This window comes from Scyliorhinus torazame, chromosome X, assembly GCF_047496885.1.
Source record: "Scyliorhinus torazame isolate Kashiwa2021f chromosome X, sScyTor2.1, whole genome shotgun sequence".
Taxonomy (NCBI): domain Eukaryota; kingdom Metazoa; phylum Chordata; class Chondrichthyes; order Carcharhiniformes; family Scyliorhinidae; genus Scyliorhinus; species Scyliorhinus torazame.
In genome coordinates this window covers 32,361,082-32,383,377 of record NC_092738.1, presented here as the reverse complement: position 1 = coordinate 32,383,377, position 22,296 = coordinate 32,361,082, and the positions used below count along the sequence as shown (strand labels likewise).

General features: G+C 46.0%; 1 protein-coding gene across 2 annotated transcripts in view; it reads right to left on the bottom strand.

The window, feature by feature from the left end:
- The window catches only part of tspan31 (tetraspanin 31), a 31,177-nt gene extending 9,647 nt beyond the window's left edge, over positions 1-21,530 (bottom strand). The window contains exons 1-4 of one of the 2 annotated variants that reach the window (XM_072494010.1): positions 21,497-21,530; positions 16,377-16,459; positions 11,274-11,441; positions 9,528-9,608 (exon numbers count right to left, since the gene is read on the bottom strand). In XM_072494010.1, coding sequence (XP_072350111.1) covers positions 9,528-9,608; positions 11,274-11,441; positions 16,377-16,459; positions 21,497-21,515 — 351 coding nt within the window. In that variant the 5' untranslated portion in view covers positions 21,516-21,530. Of the gene's footprint in view, positions 1-9,527; positions 9,609-11,273; positions 11,442-16,017; positions 16,191-16,376; positions 16,460-21,496 lie in introns of those variants that run through there. The other variant, XM_072494011.1, reaches the window with a different exon arrangement.
- Between the last annotated feature and the right edge of the window lie 766 nt (positions 21,531-22,296).

Here is a 22,296-nt window from a genome sequence, read left to right as displayed (position 1 = left end):
GTTATTTTGTTACGGGGGGGTTATTGTTTGTAAGGGGAAAAAATTGTGTTGTTAAAAAACTTTAATAAATATATTTTTATAAAAAAAATATTGTAGACTGTGAAGTGGACAGGGCAGAACTTCAAAAAGATTTAGACAAGTTGGTGGCAGATGAAGTTCAATGAGAAGTGTGAGCGGATTTATTTTGGTAGCAAGATGGAGAGACAATATAAAATAAGAGGTACAACTCTAAAGGGTGTGCAGGAGCAGAGAGACCTGGGTGTTTATCTGCATAATTCATTAAAGGTGGGAGGACCGGTGGAGAGTAGTGGTTCATAACGGAGATAGTACTCTGCCTTTTATTAATAGGGGCAGAGAACAAGAACACGGAGGTTATGCTGAACTTGTGTAAGACACTGGTTAGACCTCAGTTGGAGATCCTCAATCAAGCAGAGTCAGCATGGCTTCATGAAAGGGAAATAGTGTCTGACTAATTTATTTGAATTTTTTGAGGAAGTCTCACCAGAATGGATAGAGAGGAACCAGTAGATGGTTGTATTTGACTTCCCGAAGGCATTCGACAAGATACCTCACAAAAGGTTTAGTCACAAGAGCCCATGGTGTTGGAGGTCGTATATTGGCATGGATAGAGGATTGACTAATGGGCAGGAAACAGCAAATTGGAGTAAGGGGTTCTTTCTCAGGTTGGTGACCAGTAGGGATTCCACAGGGATCAGTGCTGGGACCGCAACAGTTTACAATTTATATTAATGACTTGGAGGAAGGAAGTGAATGTACTGTAGCCAAATCTGCAAAGAGATATTGATAGGTTAAATAAGTGGGCAAAGAGCAGAGTATTATTTAAATGGAGAAATGCTGCAACACAAAGGGCCTTGGGGGGGGGGGGGGGGGGGAGGGGGGGGATTTGTGCACGAAACGCTGAAAGCTGGCACGCAGGGGCAGCAGGTAATCAGGAAGGCTAATGGAATGTTGTCCCTTATTTCAAGGGGTTGGAGTACAAGAGTCAGGAAGTCTTGCCTCAACTGTACAAGGTACTGGTAAGACAACGGCCGGAATTCTCCAGTCATTGCGATTCACTTTTCCCGGCGGCGTGGGGTGGTTTCAATGGGAAATCCCGCCGCCAACGAATGGCACGCGGCCGAGAAACATGCGACTGGGGTACCGGAGAATCCTGCCCCACATCTGGAATACTGTGAGCAGTTTTGGTCCCCTTATTTAAGGAAAGATATTATTTCATCGGAGAAGGTTCACTGGGATGATCCCCGGTGTGGAGGGATTGTCTTATGAGCAAAGGTTAAACAGGTTGGGACTCCACTTAGAATGAGAGGTGATCTGATTGAAACAGAGGATTCCTCAGGGGCTTGACGGTAATTGCCGAGAGGCTGTTTCCCCTCATGGGAGAGTTTCAGAATAAAGGGGAGCCAAACTGAGATAAGGAGGAATTTCTTCTCTCAGAGGGTTGTGAAGTCTTTGGAATTCCACAGAGCTGTGGGGGCAGAGTCCCTGTGTATATTTTAGGCTGAGATAGATCGATTCATGATCGGTAAGGGAATCAAATGTTATGGGGAAAGGTCGGGAAAGTGGATGAGAGGACTGTCGGATCACCCATGATCCAATTGAATGGCGGAGCTGGCTCGAGGGGCCAACCGGCTTCCTTCTGTTCCTAGTTCTGATGGTGTATCGTTCAGGGCACCACACTTTAGGAAGGATGTGAACGCATTGGAGAGAATACAGGAGCGGTTTACAAAAATGGCTCCTGGGATGAAAAACTTCTCCAATCCATCTTAATAACTGAAATTGGGACTGTTCTCCTTGGAGAGGTGAAGGCTAAGAGAAGACTTGATAGAGATGTTCAAAACCATGAAGAGGCTGGACAGAGTGGATAGGGAGGAACTGTTCCCACTCGTAAAAGTATTGAGAACGAGAGGGCATAGATTTAAAGCTATTTCCAAAAGCAACAAATGTGATGGGAGAAAAAACCTTTCCACACAATGAATGGTTCGGGTTTGGAATGCACTGTCTGGAAGTGTGGTGGAGGCGGGTACCAATCGAGGCATTGGAGGAGAGATTAAATGATTATTTGAATAGAAACAATGTGCAAGGGTACAAGGGAATGGCACTAGGTCATAATACTCATTTGGAGAGCCAGTGCAGACATGATGGGGCTGAATGGTCTCCGACTTCATCATTACAAATCTGTACTAATTGAAGGACAGAATTTTCCCAGTGCTCTGGCAAATATTCTTCGGTTAATCCACACCACAAAAAACAAACCATATATAAAGTCACCCTGGTTTAAAAAGAATCCACTCCCTGTGTGCCAAATAGAGACTGGCACGCGCTTCCCTCCCATTAATAACATTTAAAAAAAGAGGCCATGGTCCCCATCTGTCTGGGTTAGATTCCAACTTCAGTCCTACAAATGAAAGATAAATTGTTTAACACGTAGGATCCTTTCTTCAGTAGCGGCGAATGGATAGCTCTGCTAATTTCCCACCTTTAAAATAAGCAGTTCCAACTCTGATCAGCTTTTCAGCAGTCTCCTCACATCTCTTGGCTTTTAAAAAAAATTGTTTTCCGCACAAGTGAAGAACAGCTGCAGCTATGGCAAGTGTAGCTCAGGTCACAGTCAAAAGGAGTCAAATCTACTCAAACTTATCCAATTGGCAAGTGCCTCTATTCTGACAGTAAATCTTTTATGACGGTCTTTGGGATGTGTGCAAAAAAGGTTATAAGGAGAGCATGTTAAAGAGGTTCACATAATTGAAGGAGCATTTAAATAAAAACAAAACACACTTGGAGACAGTGGCATACCAGAGGGGCTCAACCTTCAATTAGTACAGAAGTACAGATTTGTAATGATGAAGTCGGAGACCATTCAGCCCCATCATGTCTGCACCAGCTCTCCAAATGAGTATTATGACCTAGTTTAATTGTTAAAGAAATAATTGCCAACACAAAATGGGATTTGCTGTGATTACATTATGTCAGCTAGTTTTACTGATTTGATTCACTTATAGCCTCAAGAGGAATCCATCTTTATTTCCTTGAATACCTGTAACAAGTAAAGACGAATTAAATATTTAGTTAACCAAAATTACAATCTTAGTGATTTATCATGAAATAAGCCTGCCTGCACAGAGGCAGTTTGAATTTTCAAATACCAAGTTAGTAAAATTCGGCAGATTAGGTGCAAGATATAATGCTATTACACAAATTGAGCTATTAATCTGCAATAGTAATTTCATATTTTCATTATATAATCAGTGAGTTGCATCTTAGTTCAAATTTGTATCACTCAGTCCTGAGTGACAAAGACTAGGGAAGGTCTCCGAATGATCCCCTTGCATGTCTCAAGTTAGGTGCTGCAACTGGTCTCTGCCTCTGGATTAGAAAGGGGTTTCCTTGTTCCGGATACCTCCCAGTGACTCCTACTGACGCAGGTCAATATTTGACAAGGACAAGAGCAGAACTCAGTTTCTAGGAGATGTTCAGTGTGGGGAGGGTTAAATGGTCCTATTGGCAAATTCTATGCCAAAGTAGACTGTAGTGTGTGGGGTGTGAACTTAGACCCATCCTGTAGTAAATGCAGGCGGGAAAGTATAATTGAAAGGGTCAGAAAACATCTTGGACGACTTCCGGATGCGGCGATGACCAGCTAAGTCGCACGTTTCGGCAGCTCCCGTTGGAACGGACTTTTGGGCTCTTAATAGGAGCCCCAACGGCAATTTTAACGGCTAAAAACGCTGTGCGGTAAACCAGAAGGGAATCCCCCCTGGATACGGATGGAAAAAGGAGAGGAAAGTGGCCGGATTGCAGTGGATCCTTTAGAGCAGCGGCAAGGAAGGCAAGCAAAAACCAAGATGGCATCGGAAGGTGGCAGTTTAACATGGGGCCCTGAACAACACGAGTTCTTGAAGCGCTGCGTGGAAGAACTTAAAAAGGAGATGAAGAAGTAGCTGTTGGCCCCGATATTACAGGCGATTGAAGGGCTAAAGGATGAGCAAAAGACCCAGGAGCAAGAGCTTCGGGTCGTGAAGGCAAAGGCTGCTGAGAATGAAGACGATATACAAGGCCTGGTGGTGAAGATGGAGATGCACGAGGCACAACACAAAAGGTGTGGAAAGGCTGGAGGTGCTGGAGAATAATGCGAGGAGGAAGAATTTAAGGATTCTTGGTCTTCCAGAGGGGGCGGACGTCGGGGCATATGTGAGCACGATGCTGCACTCGTTAATGGGATCGGAGGCCCCGACGGGTCCGTTGGAGGTAGAGGGAGCCTATCGAGTTATGGCGCGAAGACCGAGGGCTGGAGAAATTCCCCGAGCCATAGTGGTGAGATTTCTCCGATATAAGGACAGAGAGATGGTCCTCAGATGGGCAAAGAAAACTCGGAGCAGTAGGTGGGCGAATGCGGTGATCCGCGTATATCAAGATTGGAGTGCGGAGGTGGCGAGAAGGAGGGCGAGCTTTAATCGGGCCAAGGCGGTGCTTCATAAAAGGTCAAATTTGGAATGCTGCAGCCGGAAGACTGTGGGTCACACATCAAGGGAAACACCACTACTTTGTGTGGAGGCAGATGAGGCATGGACATTTATTGTCGAAGAGAAATTGGAATAAGTGGGTTATAAAAAAGAATGTTTGAGACAAAGTGGTGGGGCGAATATGGGGGGGGTGAAGAGGGGGGAAAAAGGGGGGAGAGATGATTTTTAAGCTGTTAATCCTGCGACCCTGTAACTTTTCTCTCTTCCCCATGTTATGGGGGAGGGAGGGAGGGAGGTGGAGGCGTTGGCCATTGGGGGCAGGGCCAAAAGGGAAGCGCGGGCTTTGTTCCCGCGCCATGATAATTATGGCGCGAACAGGGAAGCAGGAAGGAGGGGGCGTCGCACAGTGCGAGCCGAGGTCACGGGGGGGAAGCCGAGGTCGGCCAGAGTTTGTTGACTTCTGGGAGCAACATGGGGGGTGCAATTACGCTAGTTAGGGATCTAGGGTGGGGTGGGGGGGGGGGGGGGGTTAACTGGGTTGCTGCTGCTGGGGAGAAGGGGGAGCTGGTATGGGGTGGGGTGGGCGGGGCGGGGGGCGCCGCCTGGGGGGGGATACAGCTACGTGGGAACCGGGTGAGGAGCTGGATTAAAAAAGGGGATGGCTAGTCGACAAGGGGGGGGTAGAGAGCCCCCCAACCCGGCTGATCACGTGGAATGTGAGAGGGCTGAACGGGCCGATAAAGAGGGCATGGGTACTCGCACACCTAAAGAAACTTAAGGCAGATGTGGGTATGCTGCAGGAGACGCATTTGAAACTGATAGACCAGGTCAGACTACGCAAAAGGATGGGTGGGGCAGGTGTTTCATTCGGGGCTAGATGCAAAAAACAGGGGGGTGGCCATACTAGTGGGAAGCGGGTAATGTTTGAGGCAAAGACCATAGTGGCGGATAGTGGGAGCAGATACGTGATGGTGAGTGGCAAATTACAAGGGGAGGCGGTGGTCTTAGTGAACGTATATGCCCCGAACTGGGATGATGCCAACTTTATGAGGCGCATGCTAGGACGTATCCCGGACCTAGAGGCGGGGAAGCTGGTAATGGGTGGAGATTTTAACACGGTGCTGGAACCAGGGCTGGACAGATCGAGGTCCAGGACCGGAAGGAGGCCGGCAGCAGCTAGGGTGCTTAAGGACTTTATGGAGCAGATGGGAGGAGTAGACACCTGGAGATTTAGTAGACCTAGGAGCAAGGAGTTTTCGTTTTTCTCCTATGTCCACAAAGTTTATTCACGGATAGACTTTTTTGTTTTGGGAAGGGCGCTGATCCCGAAGGTGACGGGGACGGAATACACGGCTATAGCTATTTCGGATCACGCTCCACATTGGGTGGACTTGGAGATAGGGGAGGAAAAAGAACAGCGTCCACCCTGGAGAATGGACATGGGACTATTGGCGGACGAGGGGGTGTGCTTAAGGGTGAGGGGGTGTATTGAAAGGTACTTGGAACTCAATAATAATGGGGAGGTCCAGGTGGGAGTGGTCTGGGAGGCGCTGAAGGCAGTGGTTAGAGGGGAGCTGATATCAATCAGGGCACATAAAGGAAAGCAGGAGGGTAGGGAACGGGAGCGGTTGCTGAAAGAACTTCTGAGGGTGGACAGGCAATATGCAGAGGCACCGGAGGAGGGACTGTACAGGGAAAGGCAAAGGCTACATGTAGAATTTGACTTGTTGACTACGGGTAATGCAGAGGCACAATGGAGGAAGGCACAGGGTGTACAGTACGAATACGGGGAGTAGCAGGTTGCTGGCCCACCAACTGAGGAAAAGGGGAGCAGCGAGAGAGATAGGTGGAGTGAGAGATGAGGAGGGAGAGATGGAGCGGGGAGCGGAGAGGGTGAATGGAGTGTTCAAGGCATTCTATGAAAGATTATATGAAGCTCAGCCCCCAGATGGGAAGGAGAGAATGATGTGTTTTCTGGACCAGCTGGAATTTCCTAAAGTGGAGGAGCAGGAGAGGGTGGGACTGGGAGCACAGATTGAAATGGAGGAAGTAGTGAAAGGAATTCGGAGCATGCAGGCGGGGAAGGCCCCGGGACCAGACGGATTCCCAGTTGAATTTTATAGGAAATATGTGGACTTGCTGGCCCCGCTACTGATGAGAACCTTTAATGAGGCGAGGGAAAGGGGGCAGCTGCCCCCGACTATGTCAGAGGCAACGATATCGCTCCTCCCAAAGAAGGAAAAAGACCCGCTGCAATGCGGGTCCTATAGGCCTATTTCCCTCCTGAACGTGGACACTAAGATTCTGGCCAAAGTAATGGCAATGAGGATAGAGGATTGTGTCCCGGGGGGGTGGTCCATGAGGACCAAACTGGGTTTGTGAAGGGGAGACAGCTGAATACGAATATACGGAGGCTGCTAGGGGTAATGATGATGCCCCCACCAGAGGGGGAAGCGGAGAAAGTGGTGGCGATGGATGCAGAGAAAGCATTTGATAGAGTGGAGTGGGAGTATTTGTGGGAGGTGCTGAGGAGATTTGGCTTTGGAGGTGGGTATATAAGATGGGTACAGCTGCTGTATAGGGCCCCGATGGCGAGCGTGGTCACGAATGGACGGGGGTCTGAATATTTTCGGCTCCATAGAGGGACGAGGCAGGGATGTCCTCTGTCCCCATTATTGTTTGCACTGGCGATTGAGCCCCTGGCAATAGCATTGAGGGGTTCCAGGAAGTGGAGGGGAGTACTCAGGGGAGGAGAAGAACACCGGGTATCTCTGTATGCGGATGATTTGTTGTTATATGTGGTGGACCCGGCGAAGGGGATGCCAGAGATAATGCGGATACTTGGGGAGTTTGGAGATTTCTCAGGGTATAAATTGAACATGGGGAAAAGTGAGTTGTTTGTGGTGCATCCAGGGGAGCAGAGCAGAGAAATAGAGGACTTACCGTTGAGGAAGGTAACAAGGGACTTTCGGTACTTGGGGATCCAGATAGCCAAGAATTGGGGTACATTGCATAGGCTAAATTTAACGCGGTTGGTGGAACAGATGGAGGAGGACTTTAAGAGATGGGACATGGTGTCCCTGTCACTGGCAGGGAGGATGCAGGCCGTTAAAATGGTGGTCCTCCCGAGATTCCTTTTTGTGTTTCAGTGCCTCCCGGTGGTGGTCACGAAGGCTTTTTTCAAAAGAATTGAGAAGAGTATTATGAGTTTTGTGTGGGCCGGGAAGTGAGGAGGGGATTTTTGCAGCGTAGTAGGGACAGGGGGGTGCTGGCACTACCGAGCCTAAGTGAGTACTACTGGGCCGCCAATATCTCAATGGTGTGTAAGTGGATGGGAGAAGAGGAGGGAGCGGCGTGGAAGAGATTGGAGAGGGCGTCCTGCAGGGGGACTAGCCTACAAGCTATGGTGACGGCGCCGTTGCCGTTCTCACCGAAGAAATACACCACAAGCCCGGTGGTGGTGGCTACACTGAAAATCTGGGGGCAGTGGAGACGGCACAGGGGAAAGAGGGGAGCCTCGGTGCGGTCCCCGATAAGAAATAACCATAGGTTTGTTCCGGGGAGAATGGATGGGGGATTTGGAGCATGGCAAAGAGCAGGGGTAACACAATTGAGAGATTGGTTCGTAGATGGGACGTTTGCGAGTCTGGGAGCGCTGACAGAAAAATATGGGTTGCCCCAAGGGAATGCATTTCGGTATATGCAACCGAGGGCTTTTGCGGGGCGGCAGGTGAGGGAATTCCCGCAGCTCCCGACGCAGGAGGTGCAGGACAGAGTGATCTCAGAGACATGGGTGGGGGACGGTAAGGTGTCAGACATATATAGGGAAATGAGGGACGAGTGGGAGATCATGGTCGATGAGCTGAAAGGGAAATGGGAAGAAGAGCTGGGGGAGGAGATTGAGGAGGGGCTGTGGGCTGATGCCCTAAGTAGGGTAAACTCATCGTCCTCGTGTGCCAGGCTAAGCCTGATACAATTTAAGGTGTTACACAGGGCGCATATGACTGGAGCACGGCTCAGTAAATTTTTTGGGGTAGAGGATAGGTGTGCGAGATGCTCGAGAAGCCCAGCGAATCACACCCACATGTTCTGGTCATGCCCGGCACTACAGGGGTTTTGGGTGGGGGTGGCAAAGGTGCTTTCGAAGGTGGTGGGGGTCCAGGTCGAACCAAGCTGGGGGTTGGCTATATTCGGGGTTGCAGTAGAGCCGGGAGTGCAGGAGGCGAGAGAGGCTGATGTTTTGGCCTTTGCGTCCCTAGTAGCCCGGCGCAGGATATTGTTAATGTGGAAGGAAGCCAAACCCCTGGGTGTGGAGACCTAGATAAAGAACATGGTAGGGTTTATAAAGTTGGAACGGATTAAGTTCGTTCTAAGGGGGTCGGCTCAGGGGTTCGCCAGGCGGTGGCAACCGTTCGTCGAATACCTCACAGAAAGATAGAGGGAATGGAAAAGAAGACAGCAGCAGCAACCCGGGGGGGGGGGGGGGGGGGGGGAAGGAATCAGAAGGACTCTCAGGGATGTTATTGTATATGTATAGGTAGTTGGTATATGTAATTGTATATTGGATTGTTGGACTGTATTTTTGGAGAGTATTTATCTTGGACAAGGCAGTTGCCATTTAGTTTTATTTTTGATTTTGTTCATATATTATTTATTTACTTGTTTAAAACTGGCCATTGTTATTTATATTGTTTTATTGCTGTGTAAAGGAAACGCTATGTGCTGTTATGTTTGGCCAAAAAAATCTTGAATAAAATATATTTAAAAAAAAAGAAAACATCTTGGACTCTCTAAAAACAGAAAATGCTGGAAACACTTAGCAAGTCTGCCAGCATCTGTGGAGAGAGGAATGTTGGTAACTTTTTGCCATAATTGTGCTGAGGATAATGCAAAAACACACCATGTGTTCAAAACAGTTTTTATAAAGTAGGAAATAGATCACTGCATCTAGGATGAGCAGTAGGCTCAAAGAGATGTCTGGACTTGCTGTTTACAACAGGGCAACCACAACACAACACAGTTGTAGTGACATGTAGCAAAAGGTACCTGTTGACTGCGGTTCAGAGCTAGGCACGAGCAGGAGACTCCAAACTGAATCACAAAGACCAGGAATAAAATAACCATGTACTGGAGTGAAAGCAAAGTCAAGGAAACAAGGAGGGAAATTGATGGAAATAAAAATCACTGGTGAAAAAAAATCATCATTGGAATGAATAATGTATTTGTAAAGGTTTCTCAAAGCTCCGTTCTAATACTTTCTTCGGGTGACATTTTCAGCTCCTGAACGCTTGTCTCTTGTTTTCACTTTGTCTCCACATAAAATACTCTCAGGTAAGACAGAGAACAGATTAAATGCAGGGCAAAGGCTTTCATTACTGTGTGCCAACATTGTGCCTTAAACCTCTGAAGAAACACACTAAAGCTCCTCCAATCCCACCTCAATAACTGGATTGGTACTGCCCCAATGTATTACAGACTTTCAGTGACACTGGTACATCTCAGAGTCCTTCCCTTTGCCTGTTTAAAAGAAAAAGTTGTGTTATACCACAGGCTATTTAATATCTGCTCATGCATTTCATTTGGTAGTCTGGTCCCTTCAATATATCCCCATAATTAACATAGGTGCTGTTATATCTGCAGGCTTTAGTGTAATTGTATCAATACTTTGTAGGAAAAAATTGCATTAAAGTTTACTTGAGTATTGTGCCAGCATGCATAAAATAATCGGAAACTGTTCAAATCGGTGCAGGGAGAAATACTCTCCTGCTGGTTTGGAAGGGGACCATGTACAACGTGAATGTTTCATCCATCTCTTCACCAAAATCCTAACAATGGCAGCCATAGCATCAGTAACATGCTCTGTTCCAGGGCATAATAATAATCTTTATTAGTGTCACAAGCTTACATTAACACCGCAATGAAGTTACTGTGAAAAGCCGCTAGTCGCCACATTCCCGCACCTGTTCGGGTACACAAAGGTAGAATTCAGAATGTCCAATTCACCCAACAGCACGTCTTTCGGGGTTTGTGGGAGGAAACCGGAGCACCCAGATGAAATCCATGCAGACACGGGGAGAACGTGCAGACTCCACACAGACAGTGACCCAAGCTGGGAATCGAACCTGGGACCCTGGCGCTGTGAAGTAATAGTGCTACTCTATCTTTTGACACAGAGAATGCCTTTTGACAAGGGCTTAAGAAACACAATGGTTGCTTCTCAGTTTATTCATATAGTATGTCATTCACAAAGGCTTTAAAAAAATAATAATTTACAGGATGTGGGCATCGCTGGTTAAGGCATGTATTGCCCATTCCTAGTTGCCCTTCAGGAGGTGGTGGTGAGCTGCCTTCTTGAACCGCTGCAGTCCTTGAGGCTGCTCCCACCATTGAGCTCGGGATTACTGGTGTCAGAATAATGAGTCTGATTTTCAATGCAAATACTACTCTGGGTATTTTGGGCCAGAAGGTTTAAAACAAGCTACAGTACGATTCTTTTCCATTATCCTTCAAGGAATATGGCTGCATTTTTATTTTTCCACAGAAACTGAAAAGATTAAGGTCCTAATCGTAGCCTAGGCCCCGTGGGAAGTAGTGAGCAAAGGCCGGGCATTTCCACCCAGGTCAGCGAATCAACAAGGGTCATTTTTACTAACCTTCTAGTGGGCATTTTCACAATGGTATCAAAGACCTAGGAGTGGGGCATCAACCCAATTGGTTACAAATGGAAGAATAGGGTACAAAAGCCATACTCCATTTGTTTTTTGAAGACCAATGAAATCAGTGAAAGGATACAAAGAACAGCATGACCTGATGGTGATTGACTGCTCCAATAAGTCCGACAACAGCAATAAGAAGCAGGAAGACTCCCACAGCAATGACTCCACCAATGATGTTTATACTGGAAACGATGCCATAACTTTTGCCCCATGCTGCTACTCCGATAAGTAACAGTCCAACAAGCTGCAAGAGAAACGGGAATAAAGGTCATGTCCATACATTGGCCATTCACACTATTCTGGAATAGTACCGGCAGGTTAAAAAGAGAACAAATGCCTCAAGATTTCCCAAAGCATTTTATAACCACGACTAACATTTCGCAGTGTAGTCACTGGTTAGGTAGACAAACAAAAGGAGGGCAGAGTATGACAACTGGTGCATTCTCATCACACACCTACACAACACTTTTCAGCAGGAGTCACTGGGTTAACGCAAGAAGTCGTTAACGCAAGGCAGAGGCCAGTAATGGTGCCTCCAACCACCAACAACTCAGCACAGAAGCAGTAATTGAATCAGAGATGTTCTTGATCTGTATTATCCTGTTCAAATTGAGGCACGAAGGGAGGTCTCCCCTGGTCCCTTTCATATTTAATTGCATTGTGTTCTATTTTGTCAGTATGCGTGGTAGCATCAGAAGTTCTTTTCAAAACCGTTTCAGTCAACCGTGCTCATTTCTCCGATACCTGCAAGACTCCTTAGGATGTTGATGCTAAAGGCTCTGTACAATTCCAGACTGTTGTTGTATAACACAAATATTACCCTTTGCTCCCGTCATTATGTCAGCCACGTGGCTAAATAGGTACAAATACCAAAGATCACCATCTTGCATAAATTAAGCAGGCAAAGGTTAATGCCTCACAAGTAGTTAGATAACATTCAAATTTAATCAATGTTAGAGTTGCTTTAACATGTTCGAGATCTATCTTAATAATAATTCATTGCTAATTAGATCTTCTGTCATTTTGATTTTTTTTTTTTTTGCAAAGCCTCTCTCCAGATGTATAAACTCTCCTATCCACATTTAATTCCACCCCCTCGGCTTTGCTGTCTCCAGTGGTCACAACTCCCATGGTTTTATCACAGACAAGACCACTGTACCCCTCACCACCTTGCCACCTTCCAACTCATCTGCCCAGCCCCGAGCCAAAAACCTCCTCCAATGTCACTTACAACTGCTACCTAAATGCCAACTGCCTTCACCTGCCCTCTGTTCACAATACATCTGCAGCTGTCAATCTGCCCTTGCTGATTTTGATTGATTCCTACTTCTCTACAACTTCGGAGTGCATAAATCACTCGAGCCTCCTCCCCTCTGTCACACTCTCCAGGCCCCACACTCTTTACTCCTCTAATTGGCTTATCATTTTCCCTCCCGCCATCTCGCAATTGGTGGTTGTACCTCCAGTCGCTTGGGCCCTGCAATCTGGAATTTCCTTCTTAAACTAACTCCACTTTTTTAAAAAACCACCTCTTTTCCTCCTCTAGCATTTTTGTCAAACTATATCCCTGGAGTGCCTTGGGATGGTTTTCGATCTAAAAAGGGGCTGTGAAAATGCAAGTAGTTTGTTACCATGACCGAATGAAGTCTATTTTCAGTAAGTACCAAGAAGCCTGGATGGTTGTTTAAGTTTTGATGCTCTTTCAATGCAATAAGGCCAACTGTAGAAAGATTATTTAGATCAGAAATGTTAACTCTGTTTCTCTCCACAGATGCTGTCAGACCTGCTGAGTTTTTATTTAAGGCCACCTGAATGCTGGTTTGCGGTTACAAATTATTCACCGGACTTCAGGCAGGTCTGGGAGCATTCAAAGATATTTCTCTTTCTAGAGACATCACAGCAGGGTCATGTTGTTATCAAAGTGCTTCTTTTTGCATACTAATGCCAATGTAACAATTTGCATGATAAGTCCTTCTTTGCCTTCTTCAAAAATGGAACAGCCACTAGATCTTCTCCATTGGTATAGAACCCATGGCTCAGCACAGGTACAAATCTTTGAATATAATTCCACAATTCAAAAGAATGACATAAAATGTCCAGCACAGAAACATTATTATTTTGTCGAGTCCCATGTCTTTTTCACACAATTATGCACCCGCTTGATGTGAAGTGGAAGCAGTCAGCTGTATTATTCTGCAACTTCCTCTGGAGAGAGAGAGAGGACGCAACGACAACACAAAGTTAGGCAAAATGTTCAGTGATTCTATACCGCCAATAATAATAAAATGACACCTTTAAAAAAAATTTTTGAGTATCCAAATGAGGGGCAATTTAGCGTGGCCAATCCACCCACCCTGCACATCTTTTTGAGCTGTGGGGGCGAGATTCACACAGGCACAGAGAGAATGTACAAACTCCACACGGACAGTGGCCCGGGATTGAACCCGGGTCCTCGGCACCGTGAGGCAGCAGCGCTAACACTGCGCCACCGTTCCGCCCTACCAACTGACACCTCTTGAATCTTTCATTTCACACCAAGATCTTAACAGGCACCGGAGCTTCTCCATGGGTACAGAACTTTTAATTTGGAAACAAAAACACAGATCTTGGAATATCGTTTAATTCCACAATTCCAAACAGAGAAAGGAAAGTATCCATCCCTGGCCAAGTCTTCCAATTTCCCTCCATCCCCCAGGGGGGAAAAAAAGCTGCAATGGAACCAAGCATCCAATAGATTGTTACCAACAACATTATGCTTTCACTATCGGAATTGCAAAGATTTGAAGCAAGATTTGACCTAACCAGCCAAATAAATTGAAATCAATATTTTGTGGACAGTTACTATAATGGGCAGAGGATGGTTTGGACCATCATAGCTTGCATCATAAAAGCAACAATCATAGCATCCAAATAACAGAATGCAAGAACAGAGCTCAGTTTATCAGCTACTTTACCGTTTCTATTTTAAACACAGACTGCAAAATACCACATTCAGAATGCAGTTAGAAAGCTAAAGTTCAACTTAGGATGAGGTGCTGTAGACTGCACAGTTGGGCCTGAAGGCCAAACAGATGTACCATGAACAATTCACACACTATTGTTTAGCATCACTGAAAGTAGGAATCATTTTACTGAAGGTATGTAACTATAATCTTTGATCTTCCAAACATACCACTTTACGGCAGTGGTGTGGTATTGGCAGTAGATGACCAATCCGGAGACCCAACGTAATGCCCTGGGTTCAAATCCCACCATGGCCGATGATGAAATTTGAATGCAATTTAAAAAAATAATAATCTGGAATTAAAAGTCTAAGGATGACCATTGCCAATTGTCAGAAAGACCTATCTTGTTCACTCACATCCTTTAGGGAAGGAAATCTGCGGTCCTTACCTGGTCTGGCCTACAAGTGACTCCAGACCCACAGCAATGTGGTTGACTCAAAAATGCCCTCTGAAATGGAGTCAGTTAAAGGGAAGTTGGGGATGGGCAATAAATGTCCACGTCCCATGAAAGAATAGAAAAAAAATACATGCTCTTTTAGTGTTCGCCGCTGCCAAATTACCATGGTGCTATTACAGTGACTAAGCGATTTGATCACACAAAACATCACAGATAAGCAGGTATCCACATCTGAACTTTCAAAACAGGGGTCACTGGATAGTGATCAGCAAACTGATTTTTCCCTTCCTAACCCAAGGGCAGAGGTCAATTGCAGCACTCCTACCACAACCTTAGTGGAGATGAGCCAATTCAGCACAGAGCAGGGACAGAACTGGCAAGCTCCCCTCAGATAGTCCCTCGCTGACTAAACTTCCTGAACTGTCAAAAGATGCAGGCTTCAGTGTTTTACTACTTCAGGACAGTCCCTGGCCTTTGAAATATGCAGGTTGCCAGCAGATAAAGCATCAATACTAGTTCATCAGGTTAACTTTCAGAGTTGCAAACTAAATGCACAGAAAATCTGCATTCTTTATCATCTCCACAAACTATAAATACCCAATGCATCAAGAGAAGCACTGACCCAGATATTAGAAAATCAAGCCATTGGTTACTCTGATTGATCCCTACATTACATTTTAAAGGAGCTGAATTGGCTGTAATGGGCTCTGGGATATGTGCTACATAAATGTAACAGGAGGTAGTGTAACGGATACATCCGAGGGATTGCAACAGATACATCCAAGGATATAAAGGGAAGTAACAATATAAATTGCAAGGTCCTGGCTATTCGCCAATCCCCCTTGGATTTGGGGGGGGGGGGGGGGCGGAAAGAGTGCTAGATGATCAGATAATTGCAAATGTTCAAGGGAGGGCGAGATTAACTCAGCAACCTGAAAGCTTTTAGAAACAATAATCCGGAACAAAATTAGCAGACGCTTGGACAAATGTGCTTCAATCAAGGAAAACCAGCATGGATGTGTGGAGGGAGAAACCATTCTCGTTGGCACGTCGGTCAAGAACCAGAGGACACTCATTTAAGGTGAGTGGCAAAAGAACCAAATGGCAACACGAGGTCAATGTTTTAAAAAAACCTGGAATGTACAATCTGAGAGTCAGTATTCATAGGGAATTGCATTAAAAACAGGGCTACGAGGAAGAAGAAATCGGAAGAGGCATGCTGCTCTTCCAGAGAGCCAGCACGGACAGGACGGGCTGAATGGTCTGAGCTGCGCTCCAGGATCCTCTGTCTTGTTGCTGCCCCTCACTGAGTTTGGAGAGGGAGGGCTGCTGCGCATGCTCCAGGTCCCGGGTCGGGATTGTTCGGTACAGGAGCCGCCTCAGAGATCGCGCCGGGCCCCAGTAGCCGCTCCACTTACTATGTACACCACATTTAAAGCGATGAGTGCATTCTTGGAACAGGTGAAGCCGCCGCAAACCATCCTGACTGCCGCCCGGATCTATTCCTCCTTCCCCTCAGCCAGCCAGCACTCTCCCTCACACCCCACTTCCACCGTCATCCACGACGCAGTCACGGCACCACCCCTCGCAGCTCATTGGTGCGTCAGTACGCCCCGTGACAGTCCCTCCAACCTCCCATTGGCCGATCCCGCCGTCAATCACCGGCACCGAATAAACCTGGGCTTTGTCCCCGCCTTATCAATGTTCCTTCGCTGATTGGTCAGCCTCTTGTGATGACGACTCGATACCTGGCGGGACCTGCCAAAAAGCCGCTTACCCATTGGTTGTCCCGACTGTCACTCAAGCTGCAGTCCGACCATAAAATCCTGTCAACAGCGACTCGCCATTTAATAAACGGTGCTGGTGGGACGGAGAAAAAAAGTTATCCTCTAAGCAGGGAAGTATTACTTTTAAGGGTTCAATTAACTTAAATGACCCAGTTATAATGATAGAGCCTGCCCCAAACATTAAGCTATATTTTCATCTCTTTGTATTTCCTGACTTTATTTAGTATTTTCTATCACTACCTATGAAATGTACCACAAACTTTATTTTTGTACATTATTTTTATTGATTTTCCAAAAGAGGAAAGGAGTAGGTAAACAAAGTTCAATACAGTACCATAATGCAACTCCCCTCCTCTCCCAATAAACAGACAAACAAAACTATACAAACTTGATTCACCTGAGGAAGGAGCAGCGCTCTGAAAGCTAGTGATTCGAAACAAACCTGTTGGACTTTAACCTGGTGTTGTAAGACTTCTTACTGTGCTCACCCCAGTCCAAGCCGGCATCTCCACATCATGGATACAAAAAGAAACAGTAAATTTAACAGTTGACCATTATCATCTCTTCAAAGAAAGAGACAAATGGTTGCCATCTACAAAAAAAAATTCTCAGTGGATCCTCTCATGACCTACTTAAATCTTCTCCAAGTATAGGAAAGACATGACGTCTTCCAACCGGGATGAAGCATTGGCTTGCTTCGGGGGACTTGCCGGTTAATAGAATCTGCCTGCAGGCTATTCTGCGTGGGTTTCCTCCGGGTGCTCCGGTTTCCTCCCACAGTCCAAAGACGTGCAGGTTAGGTGGATTGGCCATGCTAAATTGCACTTAGTGACCAAAAAGGTTAGATGGGGTTATTGGGTTATGAGGATAGGGTGGAAGTGAGGGTTTAAGTGGGTCGGTGCAGACTCGATGGGCCAAATGGCCTCCTTCTGCACTGTAGGTTCTATATTCATGAAGCAAACTAAATTATGTCTGCCTCAATCATATTGAAACTGGCCAGTGCAGACAAGACTCCAAATGTGGCTATCAAAGGACAAGGGTCAATATCTAGAACTTTGGAAAAAGTGTCAAAGAAGGATCACCAAAAACCGTCCAGCTTCGAGCATGACCAGAACATGTGGATATGGTCTGCAGAGGTGAGTGTGCATCTGTTGCTTGTGTTGGAGAAAAATTTACTGATTCTGGCCTTGGTAAAGTGAATGCTGTACAGAACTTAAAACCAAATAGAGCACAGGAGGATGTGGGATTGACCCGAAAAAGGGCCTCCTCCCACCAGTCATCTGTAAGGTCAAGCCCAAGCTCTGCTTCCCAATCATTTCTTACCTTGTGGCAAAGGGAGGATCGAGAGAATATCATGGGATCGTTCAACCCTGACATAGAACCACAGTTGGTTTGAGGCCATGATAAAATCCCTTCCAACAATGTACTTGGAAGTAGTAGAGGAAAGGATGGACAGTGCGAGTGAACAAAGCCACGGGCTTGAAAATAATGGTAAAGACTAGCTTCAGGTAAGTTAAATTTGGCTGCAAGCTCACTAAAGCTGGTGAAGTTCCCACCCACAAACAGGTCAGTAAAATGTTTGAGTCCCTTCTTCCTCCACAAGGTAAATGCCGAGTCGAGCATGGAGTGCAAGAATAAGCGGTTACAAATAAGATCCAATGTGAAAGGAGTTCAAAGTTTAAAATGCTGACAAAATTGTTTGCATATTTTTAAAGGAGCAATCACAGCGGGGTTGACGTGTATTTAGAGGGGAAAAGGGTCACAAATTAAGGCAGGAAAAGAGAATGTGCAGCAGAAGTGTGCTTCCATTAGACACCAGTTTAAACTTGGATTGTGACACTATGTTAAAATCTTTTGAATATTGGCCACCCAATAATAGTACAGTAGATTAGGCTCCACCAACCCATCTCCCTCTTTGAAGTATTGCTCTACAGACTCTAGGAGTTCTGCCATCCCAGATAAATGTTGATATTGGCTTGTTAACCTAATCAAAAAATGATTTTGGTTCAAAAATAGGGGACGTTGGAAAAGACACAAGAATGTGGCCAGAATGTTCATTTTTATGATTGAATTCTGCCAACTAAGGAAAGTGGCAAACTAGCCCGGCGCTGTAAATCCACTTTCATTTTGGTGACCAGGCTTGGAAGGTTTGTTCCATGAAGAGTCACAAGAGAGCGCGTTATGTTGACACCCAAGTAGCGAAAGCCAGCACCAGATATACGAAACGGCAAAGCTCTTGGGGGGGGGGGGGGGGGGAGAGATTTGTTAGGCACTAGAGTTAATTGGGAAACACTCACTTTGTTGATATTCAATTTATAGCCAGAGAACGAGCCAAAGGTGCTGAAAATATTAATAATGCCATTTTAGTAACTTGAAGCCGGTGGTAGGAGTAGCAGAGATTTATTTAACTATATACAATATTCTGCGCAAGGCAGTAACCCGCTCTCACTCCCACTCCAGTCCTTGTTGGGAGAACTCACCACACCAGGCCCTGCTTTGGGCCGGCTTCTATTTAGGTTTGTAACAAGGTCCAGCTGGGTGGCCTCCACTCCTATCTGGGAAGCTCTTACTCCACGTGTCCTATGGAGAGATCAACAATGGTATCCCTGTGGTCCTGGGGGGGGGGAATAGGTCATCAGCATATAAGGACACACGGTGCTCCACACCAGCTTGAAGGATACCCTTTAGCAGTGTGGATTACTTTAAAGTTATTGACAGGGATTCTATTGTCAGGGCAAAGAGCAGTGGAGACACCCTTGACAGGTTCCCCTGTGAAGTACTCTGACTGTAGAGAGTTAGTGTGCACATTCACGACCGAGGGGGTATGAAGAAGGCAAATCCATGAAGTAAGTTATCCAAAATTACAAACCGCGATAATCCTACACCACCCAGTCAAAAACCTTCTCTGCATCCAAAGAGACAGCAACTTCAGAGATGGTCGAGGCAGTTGGGGAAAGTATAATGCCAAGAAGGTGAACGTACAATTGAAGATAATTGGCGACCCTTTACAAAGCCAGTTTGGTCTTCATATTACGTCCGGGAGACATGTCTCCAAACAGCGCGCCAATATCGTAGCTAACAGCTTTACTTCTGTGTTTAAAAGAGAGATAGGCCGATATGAATCACATTCTTCAGGGTCCCAGTCTTTTTGAGTATAAGCCAAATGGAAGCTTGAATCAATGTGGGGGGCAGAGAACCGTGAGATAATGATGTGTAGGAAACCTTTTCCAAAAGTCAATAGGTAAGCCGTCAGGGCCTGAGGCCTTACCACTTTGCACGACTTAATGCCATTTGTTATGTCATTCAGGCGCAAAGGGTTGCCTAAGTCTCTGCTCCTGTCCACATCTACAGATGGGATGCCCAAATTACTTAGGAAGTCAACCATTGCCATGCTATCTTGACAGGATATTAGATTTATAGAGGTTACGACAAAAGGAAACAAAGGTTAAATTAATATCAGAGTGGTCAGTAGTAAGATAATGGGAGGAGTTGTAGATCTGGGAGATTAACCAAGAATCAGACTGGCGCCTGAGCTGGTGGGCTAGTAGGTGGCTAGCTTTGTCCCCGTATTCATACAAAGTCCCTCTTGAACGCCATAACATGTGCACAGCTTTATTTGTGGAAAGTAGGTCAAATTGAGTCTGGAGCTATAGCCTGTTTGCATATAACTCGGGTGGGGTAATGGAATATTGACGGTCCATTTCTAAAATTGAATCCACCATTTCTTGTTTTAATTTTCTTTGTTTGATAATATACATATTGTAAGAAATTATGTTTCCTCGGAGAGCCACCTTGAGGGTCTCCCATTGTACTGACAGGGCGGTGGAATCAGATTTGTTTGTTTTAATAAAAACATCTATACTTGTGGATATAGATTTACAAAAATCCTTGTCCGATAGTAGAGTTGTGTCAAATCTCCGTGGAGGCCGACCATTACTTTTGGACGTAACAATAATAATCGCTTATTGTCACAAGTAGGCTTCAATGAAGTTACTGTGAAAAGCCCCTAGTCGCCACAATCCGGCGCCTGTTCGGGGAGGCTGGCACGGGAACAGGTGCTGGAATGTGGCGACTAGGGGCTTTTCACAGTAACTTCATTGAAGCCTACTTGTGACAATAAGCGATTATTATTATTACGTCCAAAAGTAATGGTCGGCCTCCATTACTTTTGGAAGTAAGAGCCAGATCAAGAGACGCATGGACTGATATATCTCAGGCAGAATACTCAGCAGTTTTAACTAGGGAGAAGAGCTCTGTCCGGAAAAAAAAGTCTATGCGTGAGTAAGCGTGAACAAAAATGTGGCAGATGAAGTATAGTGTGAGGTAATGTGAACTTGTCCACATTGGCAGGAAGAATAGAAAAGCAACAAATCATTTAACTGATGACAGAGACTCCGCCTAGATTGGCAACAGATCTTTAGAATGGGTACAGGCAGATTGTATGAGGTCCTGGGAAAATACCCAGACGTCTGCCAGGAAGGCCTAGGGAAGATGAGGGGGGTCACAGATAAAATTTACGTTGACCCGGATACCCAATCCAAGTATTTTGGGGCCCATCCAGCCCCATGTGTCCTACTGTCGAAGGTGGACGGCAAGCTGAGCCGGCCAAAGATGTGGGGATTATTTGCAGAATGGGCGGAACCAGTGATTCCGGTGCTGAAGCCAGACGAGACCGTGCACTTGTGCGGCGACTATAAAATGATGGTCACCAAGGCCTCCACTTTAGACCGGTACCCCATGCCACGAGTGGAAGACTTTTATGTGAAGTTGGCTGGGGCCATTCTTTCTCAAAGCTGGATATGAGCCACACACACACCTCCAGCTGGAGTTGTAGAAGACGTCCAGAAAATATGTAACCGTTAATACCCGCAGGGAATTGTATGAGTATACCTAGTTCCCATTGGGAGTATTGTCTACCTGTGCCATTTTCCAGCAGGTTATGGAAAACATTCTTCAAGGGCCCCCCAGGGTGGCTGTGTACCTGGACGATGTGGTGATTACAAGAAGGATCGCCTAGACAACCAAGAAAAAGTCCTCCGCTGATTCTTGTAAGTAGGTGTCTGCCTGTTGGACTTTAACCTGCTTTTGTAAGAATTCTTATTGTGCTCACCCCAGTCCAACGCCGGCATCTCCACATCACGCCTGAAAAGAGGCAGATGTATCTTCCAGGCAAGAGAAGTCATATACCTGGGATATCGGGTTGACAAAGATGAGTTGCACCTGGTAGAAGAGAAAGTCCACGTCATTAAGAAGGCCTCAACACCAGAGAATATGACAGAGCTAAGGTCATTCCTGGGACTCGCTAACTATTATGGAAAATTTATTCCATACCTGGCAACCATACTGGCACCTTTACACGTGCTCTTAAGCACCAGAAATGGGCATGGAAGGCACCACAACAAACGACATTTGCCAAAGTAAAGTGTCAAGCATTATCCTTCAGGCTACTAATGTGCTGTGACCCGTCACAACTGCTGATACTCACATGTGATGCCTCCCCATATTACATTGGAGCAGTGTTGTCCCATCGGTGGAACAATGGACAGAGCGTCCGCTAGCTTATGTATCAAGAACCTTGGTGACGCAGAGTGCTGTTACGCTCAAATTCTAAAAGAAGGCCTGGCCGTGATCTTTGCAGTCAAAAAGTTCCACCAGTATGCATATGGACATATTTCGTAATAATCACAGACCACAAGTCCTCACTCGGCCTTTTCAAAATGCAAAGTGATACTGCTGATAGCTTCGGCCAGGATCCAGCGAAGGGCATCACTGTTGGCAGCGTATGAATATACTTTTGAGTGTCACCCAGGCGCACAGATTCGCATGTGGATTCCGCTAACCGACTCCCACTACCTAAACGTCCCCTATCCCTGCCAGTAGCGGACAAAGTTGTATTGACAATTAATTTTA